The following is a 19,235-nucleotide window of genomic DNA, read 5'->3' on the forward strand; positions in this document are numbered from 1 at the left end:
TGTAGTAGGTTCAAGCAAAATACTGAAGACACTGGAAATCAAACAAACAGAAAAGGCTTAATACTCAGGTTGACAGTATATTTGGAGGGGGGTAAAACAGTTACTGTTTTGAATCAAAAATGACATTTCCTCAATTTTTTATTCGACCAAAAAAATATTAACTATTTCACTCTCCACAGATGATGCCAGGCTGGAGATTTGCCAGCATTTGATTTTAATAAAGAAAGTTCACTTTTTTTTGGCATTGCAATATTGGTTTTCATTCTACTGTACAGATTTTGCTTTGAAATAGGTGTTAGCGTATTTGAAAATGCATATATAGTCTGAATTATTGCACATTAACTTCACTGTACTTTTCTGCACATACTCCAAAGAAAATGATTTGCATACATTTTGAAATTTCCAATCATACTCATGCTCCGATATTTAGTGTTGGATTAATACTTCCGGTAACTACAGAACAAATTGAAATGGGTTTGAGCTGGTCACTGTTCCACCATATTGCATCTAATCCTAAAGTTTGCACATCTCAGAAATAAAATTATTCACAGTTAGGGTTTAATGTAAAATCCTAAAGGTGGGAATTTGAGGTCACTTTTTAGAGTTTGTGGATTGACAGAGTTCTAGCATAAATGTTAAAACAATAGAACAGCAGACTATTCAGAACTGCAAGACAATTTAAATAAAATCTAATGGAGACTTGAAAAGGTTAGCCGACATCAACTTCTATATATTAAAGGCCCAGAAAATGGTGTTTGCTTTGGGTCCAGAGCCTTCACATGATCATTGCTTGCAAATAAGTGTATTGTAAATGTTGGCAAAGTACATGAGCTTGATTGCAGAAAGTCAATTCAATCTTATCATCTGACATTTTTATGGTTTCCAGCCAGAGTTACTGGATAGTGATCAAAAAGTGGGAACAATCTATTGTTAACCTGGTTGAGATCAGGTTTCTCAGCAGACGCCTTGAAGAAATTTATATGCTGCCTGATAATTTTATTAGTGTTCATGATAAACAGTTACATTACAGATAAATAAAGAGGTGACTGATTATATATAAATATTCACATAAACACAAAAGTATAAGATCATGCATTTTGTCAGAAAGAGACAATTTCAAATAAGATGTCCAATTTTAAGGGATGCAGGAGTAGAGCAAACTGGATATATATGTGCTTAAATAATTAAAGGTGACAGCATAGTTCGACAGAACAGTCAGTGTCCTCATCTTTACTATTAAGGGCATAGGGAACAAAAGCAAGGAGGGATACTTGTTAGAACTCAGCTGCACATTTCCAAGAAGATATAAATGCAAAGACAGTGCGGAAGATGGTTCCAGGAATGAGAAGTCCTGGTTATGAAGATTGATTAGAGATGTTGAAATTGTTCTTCTTGAGAAATGAGTCGAAGAGGAGATCTGATAGTTTTATAATTAAGTTGCAGAATTTAAAAAAAAGGAGTGAAATTATCTTACACAATAATAATACTCAAGTTTTTCCATCTAGCTTGGTTTTGATTGGTCAAATCAGAAGAACTTGTCTATTGGTGAGTGGTGTATAGTGATTGGAACATAATTTGAATTTGAATTGAATTTATTGTCACACGTACTGAGGCACAGTGAAAAGATGGATCGTATTGACTAGAAGATCTTTGTTTGGCCCAGGTTAACAACTCCAGAGCCCCTTGGCTAACAGATATAAACAGGGGATTCAGAGGGTCCGGACTTTGTGCTGGCTGGTTACCGCCAGTATACTGTGCACATGTAAACAAAAGGTGACGGATACCAACTTCTGTGCAGTTACTTCATGGTGTTTGCGCCTTGATTCTAAGACTTTTGGCTCGGAATGTGTGTAGTTCCTGAGGCCCAGAGGAAGAGATTCTGCTCGAGTGCTGCAGCTTCAACGCAGCGGACGTGTGCTGGCAGGGGAGAAACCACGGGGATCGTGTTGCGAGTCATCGGAGCTGCTGGAGACTATGGCTGGATCATGATTGGACGGTGGAGGATCGTTTGGTTGTGCTGACCTGCTCTTGGTGGATCTTTATGCTGTCTTCAGTCTAACGCCAATCCAGGTACCAGCCAACCTCAGAGCTATGGCCTCAGCAGCAGCTCGCAGCCCAGGCCTGGGCATTCACAACACAGTCAGGGTGACTGTGAAGAAGGTGGAGGAGTGCACACCGGTTGATTGGACAGTGTTGCAGGATTTCCCTGCGGCAGGCTATTTCGACGTGACCTTCAGGAGCGTGAAGAATTGCGAGCAGCTCCTGAAGGTCTTCAAAGGAGAAGGAAGGGGAACCCCTGTTCTCCATCTTGTCGGCGGTCCCATTGTGTGTGCTCCCTGCGCAGGGGAGTCTGGTTGTAACAATCCATAAGTACAAGCTTCACGTCCCAGCAGCGGATGTCCAGACCTTCCTGAGAAGATATGTCTAGGTCGAGGGAGAAAGCAACGTGGTGGTCGATCCTTTCAGGATACGACAGGTCAGGGGTAACCCTGAGGGTTGATGCCAGTGGGAACATCCTCTACCCACCCTCCAGCTTTGCCATTGGATGAAGCAGAGATTACTTGACATACGCAGGGCAGCCAAAAGTGTGCCGAACCTGCGGGAGGTTAGGCCACATGGCAGTGGATCGTAAGGTGACCAGCTGCCGAAACTGCAAGCAGGAAGGCCACCCAACCAAGGAATGTAAGGACGCCGGAACTGTAATCTATGCGGAGAGACGGGCCACATGTACAAGGCCTGCCCAAGACGAGGGGCCACCCCCAATACACAGATGGCCGGAGGTGGTAACACGAGCCGTGGATCACCTAAGACCAGCAAGGTACCACAAAACAGCACAGGAACGGTGTCTGGAGGCACCCAGAAAGTAGACAGCGGAGAGGTGCAGCAGCTGATCCAGTCTCCTTCAAGACAGACGGAGGAAATGGAAGAGGAGGGAACAAAGGAGGCAGAGGATTGGATTATGGTCAAAAGCAGGAAGAGGAAACCTCACCAGGCCTCCAAAGCCACCCAGCGAAGGGGGAAGCGACACCTACACGACGAGGATACAGGCAGCTCTACTGACGGTGAGGACGGGCGCAAGGAGGGTCATCACCAGAGGAAGAGACACAGTGCCGTGGGGAGAAAGGAGGGCAGTACCGCCCAAGCAGGAAAAGACGATCCCTCTGAGGGGATGGGTAAAGACCTCCCCCTCCCCGGTGAGAACTAAGAGGCACCCACCAGCCCACAGCTCCAGGTAACTGGGAGCAGCGGTCCTATGACAGCCCCGCTGTCAGATGGAGAACTGGACTGTGCCGACCCTGGGCCCGACCCGAAAACACCAGAGCGGGGAAATGGCCCCAGCGTGGAGCCGGGCAGCTACCTCAGCCCTGGAAAGGTCCAGCAGTTTGCCGTCACCACGGGGATGCACACAGCTACCCCAGAGAGGCAAGACCAGCAGCAAATGGACACTGGTAACCTCGTAAACTGTTAAAATGGGGAAAAGAATTGCCAGCATCAATGTGCATAGCATCAAATTGACTACGTGATGCGTTTCTACGATGGCCTTCCTGGCCAACTTTAAAGCTGACCTGTTTTTGCAGGAGTGTGGGATACCGCACATCAGCAGCTACAGGAGATGATTAAGCTCGTGGGCCCATGGGCCGTCAGTTTGGTCGGGGGGCAACGATAGCCGCGCCTCCGGCCTGGGTATCCTGTTGCAACTTCAACATCTCCGAGGTTAAGGAGGTGGTGGGCGGGCGCCTCCTCATCACCGACATCATGTACAGGAATGCTCCCCTGAGACTGATTAATGTGTATGCTCCAGTGGGTAAGAGTGAACGGTTGGCCGTTCTGCAGCAGCTTCTACTGTTGCTGGCTACGTCCAGGCCAGTCATTCTAGCCAGAGACTTCAACTGTATAAATCGATGCAGATGGACGATTCGGCGGGGGTGGGGGCAGCCGACTGTCACCGACAGAATGGACAGCAGGCTGATAAGGGTACATGGAAGCTGAACACAAAGCTGTTGACCTCGGGAAGCATTGCAGAGCTCAAGAGGGACTACGCAGGTTGGAGAACCGTGAAGCCCTTCTTTGAGTCCCCAGCGGACTGGTGGGAAACAGTAGAAGGGAACATCAAGAGGTTCTTCATCCTCAAAAAACAAAAAGGTGTTCAAGAGGCGAGAGAGGGGCAGGGAAAAAAAAACTGTCCCAGCTTCAGGAAAGTATGCAGAACCTGCTTCTGCTGTAGATGATGGGGGGTCGATGTCACGGAGGACCTCGAGGAGGTGAAGGGCCAGCAAGCCTTGCTCTTTGCCTCAGAGGCCTCCAAGATAATCTTCCGGTTCAGGGTCCACTCAGTGGAGCAGGATGAGACGTGCTCACGTTTCTTCTTCCAGAAAGTGCACAAAGAGAGCTCCATGCTCAGCAGCCTGAAGGAAGATGGCTCACTAACGTCATCTCAAACTGACGTCATGAGGATCAGCAAATCCTATGCCAGTCTGTATGACACGAAGCCGACTGACAGTGCAGCCTCCCAGTTGTTCCTGTCTTCTATCATGGCGGTCTTAGACAACAGAACACGGGAGAGGCTGGACCAGCTGCTATCTCTGGATGAGCTGACCAAGGCCCTCGAGTCCTTTGAAAAGAATAAAACTCCCGGAAGGAACGGCTTACTGGTTGAGCTCTATTCTGCTCTGTGGGACTTGATTGGCCAGGACCTGCTGGAACTGTATGTCAGTATGCTTCAGGCAGGTACCATGAGTGAATCCATGAGGAAAGGCATCATCACCCTCATCTACAAGCAGAAGGGGGAGAGGGAGGAACTCAACTCAATCTCAATTTTGAAATGTGGATTACAAATTTCTGTCAAAAGGTAATCGCCAACTGAGTCAGGTCTGCTCTGGGGTCAGTGATCCACCCTGACCAAACCTGTGCTGTACCAGGCAGGAAGATTGCCGAGAGTCTCGCACTCCTCAGGGATACGATTGCCTACGTGCAGGACAGAGGGTTGGATGCCTGCCTGATCAGCCTGGACCAGGAGGAAGCCTTTGACAGGATATCACACAGGTATATGAGAGATGTCCTCTCCAAAATGGGCTTTGGGGAGGGAATCTGCAATTGGATCAGACTGCTCTACACCAACATTGAGATTGCACGGACAATAAATAGGTGGGAATCAGATAACTTCAGTCTGATCTGGAGTCAGGCAGGGCTGCCCTCTCTCTCCTGCCTTGTTTGTGTGCTGCATAGAGCCATTTGCCGAGTCCATCAGGAAGGATGTGAGCCCGAGAGGGGAGACTATTCCTGGCAGCAGGGGCCTGCAGGTTAAGAATGACGTCGCCGTTTTCTGCTCGGATCCGCTGTCCGCGCACAGACTTCTGTGCATACGTGACCAGTTTGAAAGGGCCTCGGGGGCCAAGGTAAACAGAGGCAAGAGCGAGGCCATGCTCTTCAGGAACTGGGCCGACCAATCCTCGATCCCCTTCACTGTCAGGGCTGACCACCTGAAGGTGCTGAGTATTTTGGTTTGGGGTGGCTGGGGCATGTGCCAAGTCTTGGGAATATCAGCAAAGTGAGGCAGAAACTGGGCAGATGGAAGCTGCTGTCGCTATCCATTGCGGAGAAAAACCTGGTCATCAGGTGTGAGGCACTGTCAGTGTTGTTATACGTGGCACAGGTCTGGCTATTCCCAGAACCTGTGCCGCTGTAGTCACCCGGGCCATCTTCCAAGTTATATGGAGGTCAAAGATGGATTGGGTCTGAAGGACTCGCTGTACAAAGATCTGGGCAACGGGGGAAAAAAAAATACCTGTGTGTGGGGCTGCATTAAGCTGTGCGTGGATCCCCAGTACGCAAACACCAAGTGTCACTATGTACTGAGGTTCTACCTGTCCCCGGTGTTGCGAAGGATGGGCCTGGTCTCACTGCCGTGGAATGCTCCGAGTAGTTGGACCGTTCCGTATCACCTGTCCTTCGTGGAGAAGTTTATGAAGAAAAATACCTTTGATCACAAGTCCATCAGGAAGTGGTCCGCACATAGTGTCCTTGAGACCCTTCGGGAAAAAGGAGAGGGTGGATCCTATCGAGCGGTTCCCTGAGCAGACTGTTAAAGCCATTTGGCAGAATGCCTCATCGCCAGAATTTTCCAACAAGCACCAAGACATGGCTTGGCTGGTGGTGAGAAGGGCTCTGCCTGTGAGGTCCTTTATGCACGCCCAGACTCAGCCGCACCACACGCTACCCTCGAAGCGGTTGCGGGGGGAAAGTGAGACTGTCACACACCACCTTCTGGAATGTGCCTACGCAGAAGAAGTCTGGAGAGGATTGCAGTGGTGTTTGTCGAGGTTCATCCTGAGCAGTGCCGTGACACGGGACTCCGTGCTCTACGGCCTGTTCCCTGGGATACACACCGAGACGAACATCAACTGTGCTTGGAGAATCATCAACTCAGTGAAGGACACTCTCTGGGCGGTCCAAAACCTGTTGATCTTCCAGCTAAAGGAGTTGACCCTGACTGAGTGTTGCAGACTGACACATTCCAAGGTCCAGGACGACATGTTGAGGGACGCGCTGAAGCCTGGGGTAGCTGCCGCCAAGGCGCGGTGGGGCAAGACTACCATGTAACATCTGCCTGCCTAAGAAGAACAGGGGGCCCCATGCCGTCATTTGGGCTCTGCTGACGCCTCAGCTAAACATATGGATATATGATTGATAAACGTACAGACCTGTATGTACAAATGATAAATTGTGATCTATGTAAACGTTTACGTATATATGGCATGGCCAACCGTACAGACCAAATTATTTTATGAATAAAGTATATTTTTTTAAATTAAAAAAAATGAAGGAGTTGACCCCGACTGAGTGTTGCAGACTGGCACATTCCAAGGTCCAGGACTGTGTGGAGGGATGCGCAGAAGCTTGGGGCAGCTGCAACCAAGGTGTGGTGGGGAAAGACCACCGTGTAACGTCTGCCTGCCTAAGAAGAACAGGGGTCCCACCCAGTCACTTGGGCTCTGCTGATGCCTCAGCAGAAGAGCTGGATAGTAAAGGTAAGGACTTATATATAGGAAAAATAAATTTCAATGTCTGTATGTAAAGCAATGTAATGTGTGCATAAGAATGGTATGACTGATTGTATAGAGATACAAATATTTAAGAATAAAGTATATTTTTGAAATAAAAACAATTGAATCGAGAGACAATTGTATCTGGCAGCCATGATTTGGAGATGCCGGTGTTGGACTGGGGTGTTGTGAAGGACCAGCGCTCTGAAAGGTAGTGCTTCCGATTAAACCTATTAGACTATAACCTGGTGTTGTGTGAATTTTAACTTGGTATCTGGCAGCAATGTGAAATACTGGCAGGCAACAAAAACAGCATAATGCATAAAGTGAACTCAGCAACAATTACCCTAAAAGAAACATGCTTCAGACACCTGAAAATTATGTTAACATGAAAACAAACTAGAAACATACCTGCAGGTGAAGTAGCTTCTGTGAAGGGAGGAACAGGGTTAACTCTTCAGGTCAAAGATCAAAGATCAATCATTCAACTGGACTGGAAACGCGAATGTGGTGTAATAGTTTTAAAGGGAGTGGATGGGCCAAAATCAGAATGGTCTGTGAAAGTGCAGAGGACAGGAAGGAGCGACAGAATTCTCAAAAAAGTACACAAGACCAGAAACAGGACAAGAATAGCAAAAAGGAAGCAATTCTACTCCCCAGAGGAGGAATGCTCCTGTCTGAAATGAAAAAAAAAATCAAAATAACCAAAGAAACAAAATGGGTCTATGGGGTATGAAATTCCTGAACACAACAGTCCTGAGGTTTGTAGCATGTCTATTTGAACAATGAGGTGCCATTCGTTGAAATTAAAGCATTTCACTAAAACAGTGCAGCAAACAAAGGACAGAGATGCCTTGCAACGAGTGCAAGGTGGAGAATTCAAGTGGCAGGTCCCTGGGTACTCATGGTCATACTTGTGGACTAAACAGAGTTAACTAGCTGGAGAGATGATTTCCAGAAGATTGATTGGATTTAGGTAGAGATTGCAGGCTTTAAAGAGACTATGTAAGGAGATTCAATAAGTTACTGCAGTAGATCTGATGATATGGTGTACATTTCTGCTACTGTGGTTCAGTGGTAGGGGAATACATTTAAAGGATGGGTGCCAATCCAGCAGCTGTGTCCTGGATGATATCAAGTTTCTTGAATGTTGTTGGAGCTGCACTCCTTCAGGCAAATGAATAGTATTCCATCATATTTGAAGAGTGCCTTGCAAATAGAGGAGTCAGGAGGTGAGGTACTTGCTACAGAAGGTCTGCTTGGAAATGGCCATTACCTAATATTTACCAGGCACAAATGTTACTTGCCCATTTTCAGCTGATGCCCAGTTGTTCAGGTCCTACCACAAATGAATGAAGACTTCAATATTCAAGCAGCCTAGAATGGTGCTGAACATCAAACTTAAAAAAGATTCATGAGAATGCCATGAAAGATATTTAGATAAGCCGACATGTGAAGTAATGGAATACACCTGTGTTTGATTCTATAGATGATATTAACTACTAGAATCTAGCAATCCCTCTCCATGAGATGAAGCAGCATACCTTCACTGAATCTCTTACTAGCAACAGCTGGGGCTTTCACTGACCAGAAAGTGAACTGGATTAACCATATAAATTCAATAACTACAAGAGCAGATCAGAGGGTGTGGCAATTAACACACTTTTGATTCCACAAAGCCTATCCACTATCTTCAACAAAGACGCCAGGAGTCTGGTGGAATACACCCATCTTGCCTAGATATGTATACGTCCAATAACTAGAGAAAGCTTGACATTAATCATGATGAACTTGTATGATCCATTCACTACCTTAAACATTCATTCCATTCACCACAAGCAGAAATGGCAGCATTGAAAGTTGGATAAGTCAGACACTTCACAGTGCTATGGTTTGGGCAGCAGGTGCTTGGAAGCACCACGACACACTATTCTGACTTGGAACTGCAGAGTTGGTCCTTCATAGGAACTAGGCCAAAAATAATCTGCAAATCCATTCCTAACTGCAGTATGAACAAAGCTCCTCCAGTGGTTCACACCTTCAATTAAATCTCAAGGAATGACAAACGCTAGCTTGACCAGGGCTTCATATCTTGTTTGCATGTCAGGAGTTGGATCCGACTACAGGATATTCATTTATCATTGTGGTCTTGGTCAGCTAATTCACACATGATTAGCCAGAGACTGAAAAAATGGATTTTACTTCAAAGCTTTGTCAAAAAATGAAACCAAAATACTTACTGAATGCAGATCATATCTGAATGCACACTCTTTCAGCTATTGACATTTTCTTGTGTTATCTCCACCCACTGTGAATTGAACTCCTATTTGCCCTCTGCTGCTAAATTACTAAAAGAAATGCTAAAATAACTGCCTAACAGTTGAATGCTGTTTCCATACCTGGGGATATTTCTAATCTCTGGACAAGGTATCAGAAAATCCAAAGGTAATCCTGCACTTACGAATAGCGACCAGTGTAATTATTCCTATCACAAGGTGTTTCTTGAAGCCAGTTTGATAGATATTGTAAGGTAAATTTCCCTTGGTGCTAATTCCAAAAATCATTCTGCTCTCTCTAACCTTGATAATGAAATTAAGATTTACTGCAGTCATTCTTCTCTGGCATCTCAAGTTCATTAATTTTTTTTTCCAAACCTATGTTTACACAACCCAGAGAGGTGGTCACTTTTCTAGACTTAAGTAGCCTTCTGACCTTCTCTTTTGAAACTTGGTGGAGTCTTCAACTTTCATTTCAGTTTCATGATTTCTTTCAATACTTTGAGATTTATAGCAGCAACTTAATTAAAATATTAAACCTTATCAGTAATGGAAGGAATTGTTTTCATGCATTTTGTACTTTTACATGGATATGCAACTTCCATCAAAAGACACTCCCTTATTCAATGATGCGAGTCATATGATGAAATAGTATTGTGTCTTGGGACTGAACATTAGACTAATATTATACTTCATAGTAACCCTGCAAAAATTCTTTGTAAAATATTTGGTTTTGCAAAAGTATAAAATTCAATATTTTACTTTTTGCTTTCAGGTGGTCACAATATTTTGAATATCTTTGCCTTAAAAGTAAGGACTCTGCTCCAACCACATTTGGATCCATGTGCATCTTTTCCAATCATGTCACCTCCTCCTCTTTCAAACTCCAGCAGATACAAGCTTAGCCTGTCTAGCCTTCCTCAAAAGGCAGCACATTCATTCCGGATATTAAAACTAAGAAACCTTCTCTGAACTGCTTCCATGCATTTACAGCTTTGCTTAAATAAAAAGACCAATACCGTACACAGTGCTTCAGATGTGTTTTCAACATTGCCTTGCAGAGCTGAATCTTCACCCCTTTTGTATTCAATTTATCATACAGTAAACATTCTATTTATTACTTTTGCTAATTCCTTGATGTAACTGTACAGTAACCCTTTATGATTCATGCATTAGACGATTCCTCTGCATCCTCTTACCATTTAGATTTTTAAAAATCCTCTTCCTGCCAAAATGGACAACTACACATTTTCGCACATTACACTATTTCACAGACTTTTGCTCACTCACTTGACCTATCTAAATCTCTTTGCAGACCTGTTGATTCACTTTCACAATTGATGTTCCTACCATCTTCACATCAACAAATTTAGCAACCATACCTTTGATCCTTTCAAAGTAATTTTTATAAATTTTGGAAAAAAAATAAATTGAGCCCCAGCGGTGCTCCCAGTATCACACCAATCAAATAAAAAAAGACCTATTTATGCCTAATACTTGCTGTTACATATCTAATCATCTATTCATGCCAGTGAGTCATCTCTACAACATGAGCTTTCATTTTCCACAATAATCTTCACTGTGACACCTTATTGAAGGTCTTCTGGAAACTCAAATGCCACACACTAACCAGTTCACCCTTATCCACAGCACATTACTTCCTTTAAGAACTGCAATAAATTTATAAAAATGATTTCCCTTTCACAAAACTTTGATGACCCTGCCTGCCTGATTATCTTGAACTTTTTCCAAGTGTACAGTCATGTCATCTTTAATAAAAGAGCTTCCAACATCTTTCTTCAAAGCTAATTTGCCCATAATTTCCTCGTTTCACTCCTCCCTTCCTTTTTTGAAGGAAAGGAGTTACATTCATTATTTTTCTATTGAACGAAAACTTCCCCAAAGCTAGACAGTTTTGAAAATTTATACTAATGCAGTTATATCACTAGTGACTTCCTTTGAGACAAAAGGATGAAGTCATCAGGCCCCAGGGACACGTCAGCCACAAGTTCAATGACTTGCTTGGTGCCATTTCCTGCTAATTATAATTTTCTTAAGTTTCTCCCTCCCTTCCTTTCACTTACTGATTTACAGCTACTTCTTACATACTACTCATATCCTCTATGAAGACCAATGCAAAATACCTGTTAAATTCATCTTGATTTTCCCTTATTATTTTTCCAGACAGATTCTGTAGGACAACTCACATTTTGTTTTCAGTTTTAAAAATCCAAAACAACGCTCTCATCCGCTCATGTTCCCCTCTTTTAAAACTATATTTTATATTCTGTTCAATCTACTGATATGCCACCTACCTTTACATAATTGTATGCTTTTTATAGAAAAAAGGTACAGATCCTCCCCACTGAACTTCTCTTGCATTGCCAAGTATCCATCCTGCACATTCTGAAATATTCCTTTAACTGTCTGTCATTACATCTTTGCTGACCTAATTTGCCAGTTCACTTTAACTAGTTCTGCTTCCTGGTTTCATTGTTGCCCTTAAGTTTAAATGCGAGCTTTGGAGGTTACAGAAGATGGCTGAACTTAATTTTGCTGCTGTCGTTGCTAATGGCCCAAAAACGTTCTCCCATGTTTCACCCAAAAGGGCAACACCTCTGACAAGCACTCTCCTTCTATATTGTACTAACTTATAATGTCTGCTCCAATCATGATTTGGACCTTGAAAGCCACACTTATCCCATAGAGGAGTTTGAGCTCTTAATCAAGAAAGAAACTGGAGTAGTTAGAATGTATTTCGTTTGAAAGTAGTATTAATTTTCAGAACAAAAAAATTTGAAGATTGTAGTTTTCTGTAGATACTTCAATCATGTAGCTTAATATCAGATTTCATATTCAATATCTGGACAAATGTCGATACATTTGACATATGATGAAATTCTTCAAATCTAATAATGACAAATGGCAACTTTAACTCCATAATTTAGACCAATGTGATTACAAAAACACTGCAATACATTGTACCGAAAGAGCTTAGCTCACATTGAATTCTAGTTCTAGCCTTGCACAAAAATAAAATCAACATAAATTGAGAGATAAGACTTCAATTAAAACTTAAATATCAGGAACAACAGAAATTGCTGGAAAAGCTCAGTAGGTTTGGTTTATAAGTTATGAAAATAATTTTCAAAATACAAACTTTAGATTAGATTCCCTACAGTGTGGAAAGCCCACACAGACCCTCCAAAGAGGGACCCTCCCAGAACCTTTCCCCTACATTGACCCCTGACTAATGCACCTAAGATTATGGGCAATTCGCCTAACCTGCACATCTTTGGACTGTGGGAGGAAACCAGAGCACCCGGAGGGAACCCAGTCAGAAACGGGGAGAATGTGATGGAAGAAACTTCCTCTGTGACAACACATTTCCACTCTGTTTATTGTACAAAACAGTACGTCATTCTTTGGGCAGTGGTGTGTAGCCATTATATTTCTCCACGTTGTTGAATTGAAGGACATATAGGCTCATTGGGCCATTGTCTTGTTATTTGTGCAGTTATTTGATGAATGGGATCCGTCTATGCAGGGTTCACCCGTTTAATGCCTGGATTGTAAAGGCAACGGTTTCTTTAACCTCCTAATCCAGAGCCCCAGGCTTATTTCAATCTGAACAAACATAGCAAAAGCTGCCCAGAATTGCAGCAAATTTCATAATTACATTCTCACTGATCTTTTGATTGGGGAACAAAGTACTTTTAACATTGATGCAATATATATGCCATTACTTAAAATAGTCACTCAACATGCTCTTAGAAATGTAGCAACGTAGAAATGTTCTAAGTGGCAGCATGTAACATAACACCAGCAATAAAAAAACTCCAGCCCATTTGTTGTGTGGAACTTCTATCAGTGCAACTGATAGAGACATGTTGTGATTGGAACTAGTACAGGAGTTGGGAGGTCATGTTGTGGCTGTACAAGACATTGGTTAGGCCACTGTTGGAATACTGCATACAATTCTGGTCTCCTTCCTATCAGAAAGATGTTGCCAAACTGGAAAGGGTTCAGAAAAGAATTACAAGGATGTTACCAGGGTTGGAGGATCTGAGCTACAGGGAGAGGCCGAACAGGCTGGGGCTGTTTTCCCTGGAGGGGAGGCTGAGGGGTGACCTTATAGAGGTTTACAAAGTTACGAGGGGCATGGATAGGATAAATAGACAGTCTTTTCCCTGGGTTCAGGGAGTCCAGAACTAGAGGGCATAGGTTTAGGGTGAGAGGGGAAAGATATAAAAGGGCAATTTTTTCACGCAGAGGATGGTATGTGTATGAAATGAGCTGCCAGAGGTGGTGGTGGAGGCTGGTACAATTGTAACATTTAAGACGCATTTGGATGGGTATATGAATAGGAAGAGTTGAGGGATATGGGCCACATGCTGGCAGGGTTGGGATATCTGGTTGGTGTGGACAAGTTGGACCGAAGGGTCTGTTTTCATACTGTAAATCTCTATGACTCTATCACATTCCTGCTGCATTATAAACGAAGCTCCTAATACTGAAAGCAAAAAGCAGCAGAGGATCATATTTATGAATAGAGCTTCTTCCCCTCCTGTAGAAAAAAAATAATTTGAGAAATTATAGCTGTACACTTAGAATAAAAAAAACTCAAGGTAAATTTGGAAGAGCCAGAATGGTTTTGTCAGGGAGAAATGTTAACTAATTTATTAGAGTTCTTTTGAAGGAGTCACATTTTCAGATGTAAAATTATATTCATAATTAAGTTCAGATTAATGCAACTGAAAGCTTGATTTATGTTATTTGTTAATGGTTTTTAAATTCGCCTTCTGGCCTTGCACAATGCAAACTTCGCTCTTTAGGGATGCATTGCAGGTTTTTAAACCATACATCATCTGATGTACTGTACTTGGATTGCCAAAATGCACTTGGTAAAATGTCCTAAGGTTACTGCAGAAAATAAAGGGGCAACATGGAAAGAAGATTGCATGGATGGCAGTCAGAAAACAGTGGAAATCCACAAGGGGGTCTTTGTCTGATTGGCAGGACATGGTGAGGAGTCCAACAGGTGTCTGCACTGGACTCCATTTTTTTTTGGTGATTCATATTAAATGACTTAGAGGAGGACTGCCAAGGCATGATAGCTAAATGTACAGACAACATCAATATGGGAAGGCAAGTATGTTATGAAGAAGGCGTATGAAAGTTTCAGACGGACATAGTTAGGATTAGGAGACTATTCAAAAATCTGGCAGTTGGTGTATAATGTGGGAGAATATGTATGATGTTGATTTTGGCAAAAAGAATGAAAAAAAAGCAGAGAATTACCTAAATGGAGAACAACTGCAGTATTCCAAGGTGCAGAGGAATTTAAGTGTTCTTTTGTATGAGTCACAAACTGTTTGCATATAGGTACAATGTACTTTCAAGACAGCTAATGAAATGCTATCCTTTAGTACAAGAGAAATTGAACATTAAAGTAAGGATGCTATGCTTCAGCAGTTTTGAACACTGCACGCAGTTTTAATCTTTTAATTTAATTTAATGAAGAATAAACTAACTTGGGACCAGCTCCGAGAGGGTTTATCAGTTTGAAAACTCGAATGAATGGATTGTCTTACAAGGAAAGATTAGTAGTTTCCATGGGAGTTAAAACAGCAAGGAGTGACACAGTTGAAATAAATATGGCTCAGTGGTTAGCACTGTTGCCTCACAGCACCAGGGACCCAGATTCAATTCCCACCTCAGACAACTGTCTGTGTGGAGTTTGCACATTCTCCCAGTGTCTGTGTGGGTTCCCTCCAGGTGCTAAATTGCCCGTAGTGTTAGGTGCATTAGTCGGGTAAATGTAGCGGAACGGGTCTGGGTGGGTTGCTCTTTGGAGGGCTGGTGTGGACTTGTTGGGCCGAAGGGCTTGGTTGCACACTGTAGAATCTAATCTAAATACGATCCTTCATGGTCTTGACAAAAATCTATGTGGAAAGGACATTTCCTTTGGCAGACTGGTCTAGAATTAGGAAATATTGTTTTAGAATTAGCGGTTACTCTCAGACAAGAAGAAGAGTTTTTTTTTCTCAGTGCAAGTCTGGAACTTTCTGCATTCAAAGGCAGGGTGATTGAACATGGGCAAATGCAAGGCAGATGACATATAATGTGGATAAATGCGAACTTAACCACTTTGCTGGCAAAAGTAAACAGAAAAAAAAAAGGTAGATTACCTGAACGGCAATAGATTGGGAAAGGGAGGGGCAGGAGTGCAATGAAACCTGATTGTCCTTGTACACCAGTTGCTCAAAGCACGCACGCAGATGCAACAAATAGCCATACTGGCCTTCATAGCAAAAAGGATTTAAATATGGAATAGGATCTTGGATGAAAGTACACCTGGGAGGACTGTGTGGAAGTTAGGTTTAATTTGTCCAGAAGCTCCAGTCTTAGATTATGGAGTGAGTGCAGTGAACGTCAACCAGACCAATTCCTAGATTGGGGCAGGGCCAGGTGCAGTGGTTGGTGGGATGAGCTTGGGGGGGGGTGGGGGGCAGTGTGTAGAAGGACTTGCAGAAGCCTAGAAAATAGGCCAGCTGAATGCAGGAAGGAAGGATGTTCCCAATGATCAGGGAGTCCATAGCGAGGTCTCAGTCTAAAAAGATTAGAGGGTAGGCCAACGCAGTCACTTCCAGCAAGATGGCATCAGAGTAGAATGTTCCACCTGGAGCTCGTCTGCTCTTTTTCTTTTTTCCCCCTCTCATTTTAGCAGTCCCACATCAGGCCCCATTCCAACATGTCTCGCTGAGCTACTGCAATGTAATGTCGATCGGAAATTCTCTACCGGACAATAATGTCAATTCTTAAACTGTGTTATAACCATCTTACTTCTAATTGATTTTTTAGACGATAGGCAATGCTACTACTTTTGCTTTTATTCCACTTTTGTATCCAAAATTTGTACTTTGGTACTTATACTCAAAATGGCATCATTAGAGGCAGCCATTGTAAAAACTTCTCACTGTGTTCCTGTACATGTGATAATAAAAGATATTCTATTCCATTTAGGACTGTGATGAAAGGAGAATAGTGAGCCTGTAAATTCTCTGCCACAGAAAGCAGTTGAGGCCAAAACGTTGAATGTTGTCAAAACGTTAGATGTAGCTACTCAGGCTAAAGGGATCAGATGTATGAGGAGGATGCAGAGTTGGATGATCAGCCATGATCACAGGAAACAGGAGTCGGAGTAGGCTAATCAGCTCTTTGAGCCTGCCTTGCGATTCACTATGTTTTTATGGATATAGTTTTAAGACAGAGGTTGATAAGATTGGCAGAGGAATCAAGGATTATTAGGGTGGATTGATAAAATAGGATCGAAAAAAAAAGTCAAAACACTGACACATCAGCTACGATCCAACTGATGGTACAGCAGGTTTGAGGGGCCAAATGTCTAATGCTGTTCCTATTTTGCGGAGTTGAGGATAGTTTTACACTCACTCATTGATCTGCACAGAGCTCAGTCAGCACTGGAAAATAACTGCACACAGGTATACCATTGCAGTTCACAGTTCTTCGGTGCTCTTCACCATTTTGTACAACAGCTTGCATTTTCCATTGTTAATGTCATTACATAAATTTCACATACTTGACCACAGCCGCAAGAGTAGATACTCAGATCTGCGCAAAACTTGATCCAACAAATTGGTTTTATGGTTTTCACGAAGCAGTGGGAGTCAGCGGAGGTACAGGATTAGCGACAGGTAGCTGGGCTGTGGTACAAAAATGCACAAAAGACTACAGCTAGTAGGAAAGTGAGTTCAGGATGCTGGGTTGAAAGGCTGTAGAAGCTTGCAGCGATAAGCAGGAGCAAGAACACAGAAGTACTTAATTACCAAGACAGAGGTGCTGGGCTACTGATTGGCAATGTAGGCCACGATCAGGCCTGGATCTTCAGAAAGGAAGATAACGTTGTTGCAGTAGTGTCAGCAAGAAGTGTGTATCTTCACCACATTGAGTTCCTGATGCAACTGACCCTGTGGGAATGGCTAGAGAAGTTAGTTTCTGATGGGCAGTTAGCGCTCATCTGAAACTCTGAAAACATCCCCAACTCTGAACATTTTTGAGACAGAGGTTTTGGGTGGTTCCGACTGACAGTTGGAAGAGTCAGAGATTAGATTACTTACAGTGTGGAAACAGGCCCTTCAGCCCAACAAGTCCACACCGACCCGCCGAAGCGACAACCCACCCATACCCCTACATATACCCCTTACCTAACACTACGGGCAATTTAGCATGGCCAATTCACCTGACCCGCACATCTTTGGACTGTGGGAGGAAACCGGAGCAGCATGGAAAAAAACAGAGCCTTCAGTCCAACTTGTCCATGCCAACCAAATGTCCTAACCTAATCTAGTTACATTTGCTAGCACTTGGCCCTAATCTCTGTACCATTCCTGTTTCATATACCCATTCAGGTGCCTTTTAAAAATGTTGAACAAGTACCAGCCTCCACCATTTCCTCTGGTAGCTCCTTCCATGTACGCATCACCTTCTGCATGAAAAGGTTGCCCCCTAATTATATCTTTCCTCTCTCAGACTGAAACTATGCCCAGTAGTCCTGGACTTCCCCAACCCAGGGAAAAGACTGTCTATTTATCCTATCTATGCCCCTCATTTATAAACCTCTACAAGGTCACCCCTCAGCCTCCGACGCTCCAGGGAAAACCGCCCCTGCCTATTCAGCCTCTTTCTATAGCTCAAATCCTGCAAACTTGGCAAAATCCTTGTAAATTTTTTCTGAACCCTTTCAAGCTCACAACATCAATCCGATAGGAAGGAGACCAGAATTGCATGCAATATTCCAAAGGTGGCCTGACCAATATCCTGTACAGCCAAACATGATCTCCCAACTCCTGTCTCAATACTCTGGACAATAAAAGGAAAGCATACCACCACTGTCTTCACTATCCTATCTAGCTGTGACTCCACATTCAATTAACTATGGACTGTCTCTTTGTTTGGCAACACTCCCCATTAAGTGTTCAAGCCCTGGTCTGATTTGCCTTTCCACAATACAACACTTCGCATTTATCTGAATTAAACTCCATCTGCCACTTCTCAGCCCATTGGACCATCTGATCAAGATCTTGTTGTTATCGGAGGTAACCTACTTCATTGTCCACTACACCGCCAATTTTGCATAGTTAGCCCAGAAAAGTCAGAGGAATTAAAATTCCTTTTAGGAATCAATCCTTGCTTGAACTTCTGGATAACAAAACTGACTCACTCCACTTTTACTTTTGGCACAAGCTGAGGATATGATTTTAAAAAGGTAACCAAACTTGCCTGCTGTGATGAACATTACATCATTTAATCTGGATATGTTTTGACAACATAACACATCATGTGTTTTACTGAGAAACAGTTTACCTGGCACTTTTACAGGAAGGTAACATCTTTTTACAATCCATCTAATGTTGAGAAGGTAGGCTTTTCAATTCAAATCAACATAAATTCAATTGTTACCTTCAGGCTTAGTTTCTGAAAAGGAACCATTTGTACTTAAATACACTCAAGGGAAAACAACTGACTTACCTTTCTGGGTTTGACTTTATCATGAAAATCGTATTGCCCAATTCCTTTACAACCAATTCCAAGCCACCAGGGAATTCCTTGTTTATCCTACAAAAGTTAAAAAATTCAAATAATTACCTTATCAAGCAGTTGTCTACTTCATTCAACCACCAGCAATAGATTTTGCATAGTGACAAACAGATTATTTCCTTATACTAACAAACGCTTTACCTCCACCACACCCAATAGTCCCCAATAAAGTTTTTTGCTTTTCATTTGAAAAGTGACTCATAGTCCAAATAATATATTTCATTAAAGCAGAACCACCCCAATATCTATTATGACTCTTTCGTTGATCCAACAATTTCTATTTGCACACAACAAA

The 19,235-nt window shown here is 42.9% G+C and overlaps 1 protein-coding gene across 3 annotated transcripts in view; it reads right to left on the bottom strand.

The window, feature by feature from the left end:
• Positions 1–19,235, bottom strand: part of frmd4bb (FERM domain containing 4Bb) — a 374,294-nt gene that overhangs the window by 46,751 nt on the left and 308,308 nt on the right. For all 3 annotated transcript variants that reach the window (XM_060835692.1, XM_060835693.1, XM_060835691.1), the window contains exon 11: positions 18,872–18,958. In XM_060835692.1, the coding sequence (XP_060691675.1) occupies positions 18,872–18,958 (87 nt within the window). The remainder of the gene's footprint in view (positions 1–18,871; positions 18,959–19,235) is intronic.

Source organism: Hemiscyllium ocellatum, chromosome 14 (assembly GCF_020745735.1).
Source record: "Hemiscyllium ocellatum isolate sHemOce1 chromosome 14, sHemOce1.pat.X.cur, whole genome shotgun sequence".
NCBI classification, from domain to species: domain Eukaryota; kingdom Metazoa; phylum Chordata; class Chondrichthyes; order Orectolobiformes; family Hemiscylliidae; genus Hemiscyllium; species Hemiscyllium ocellatum.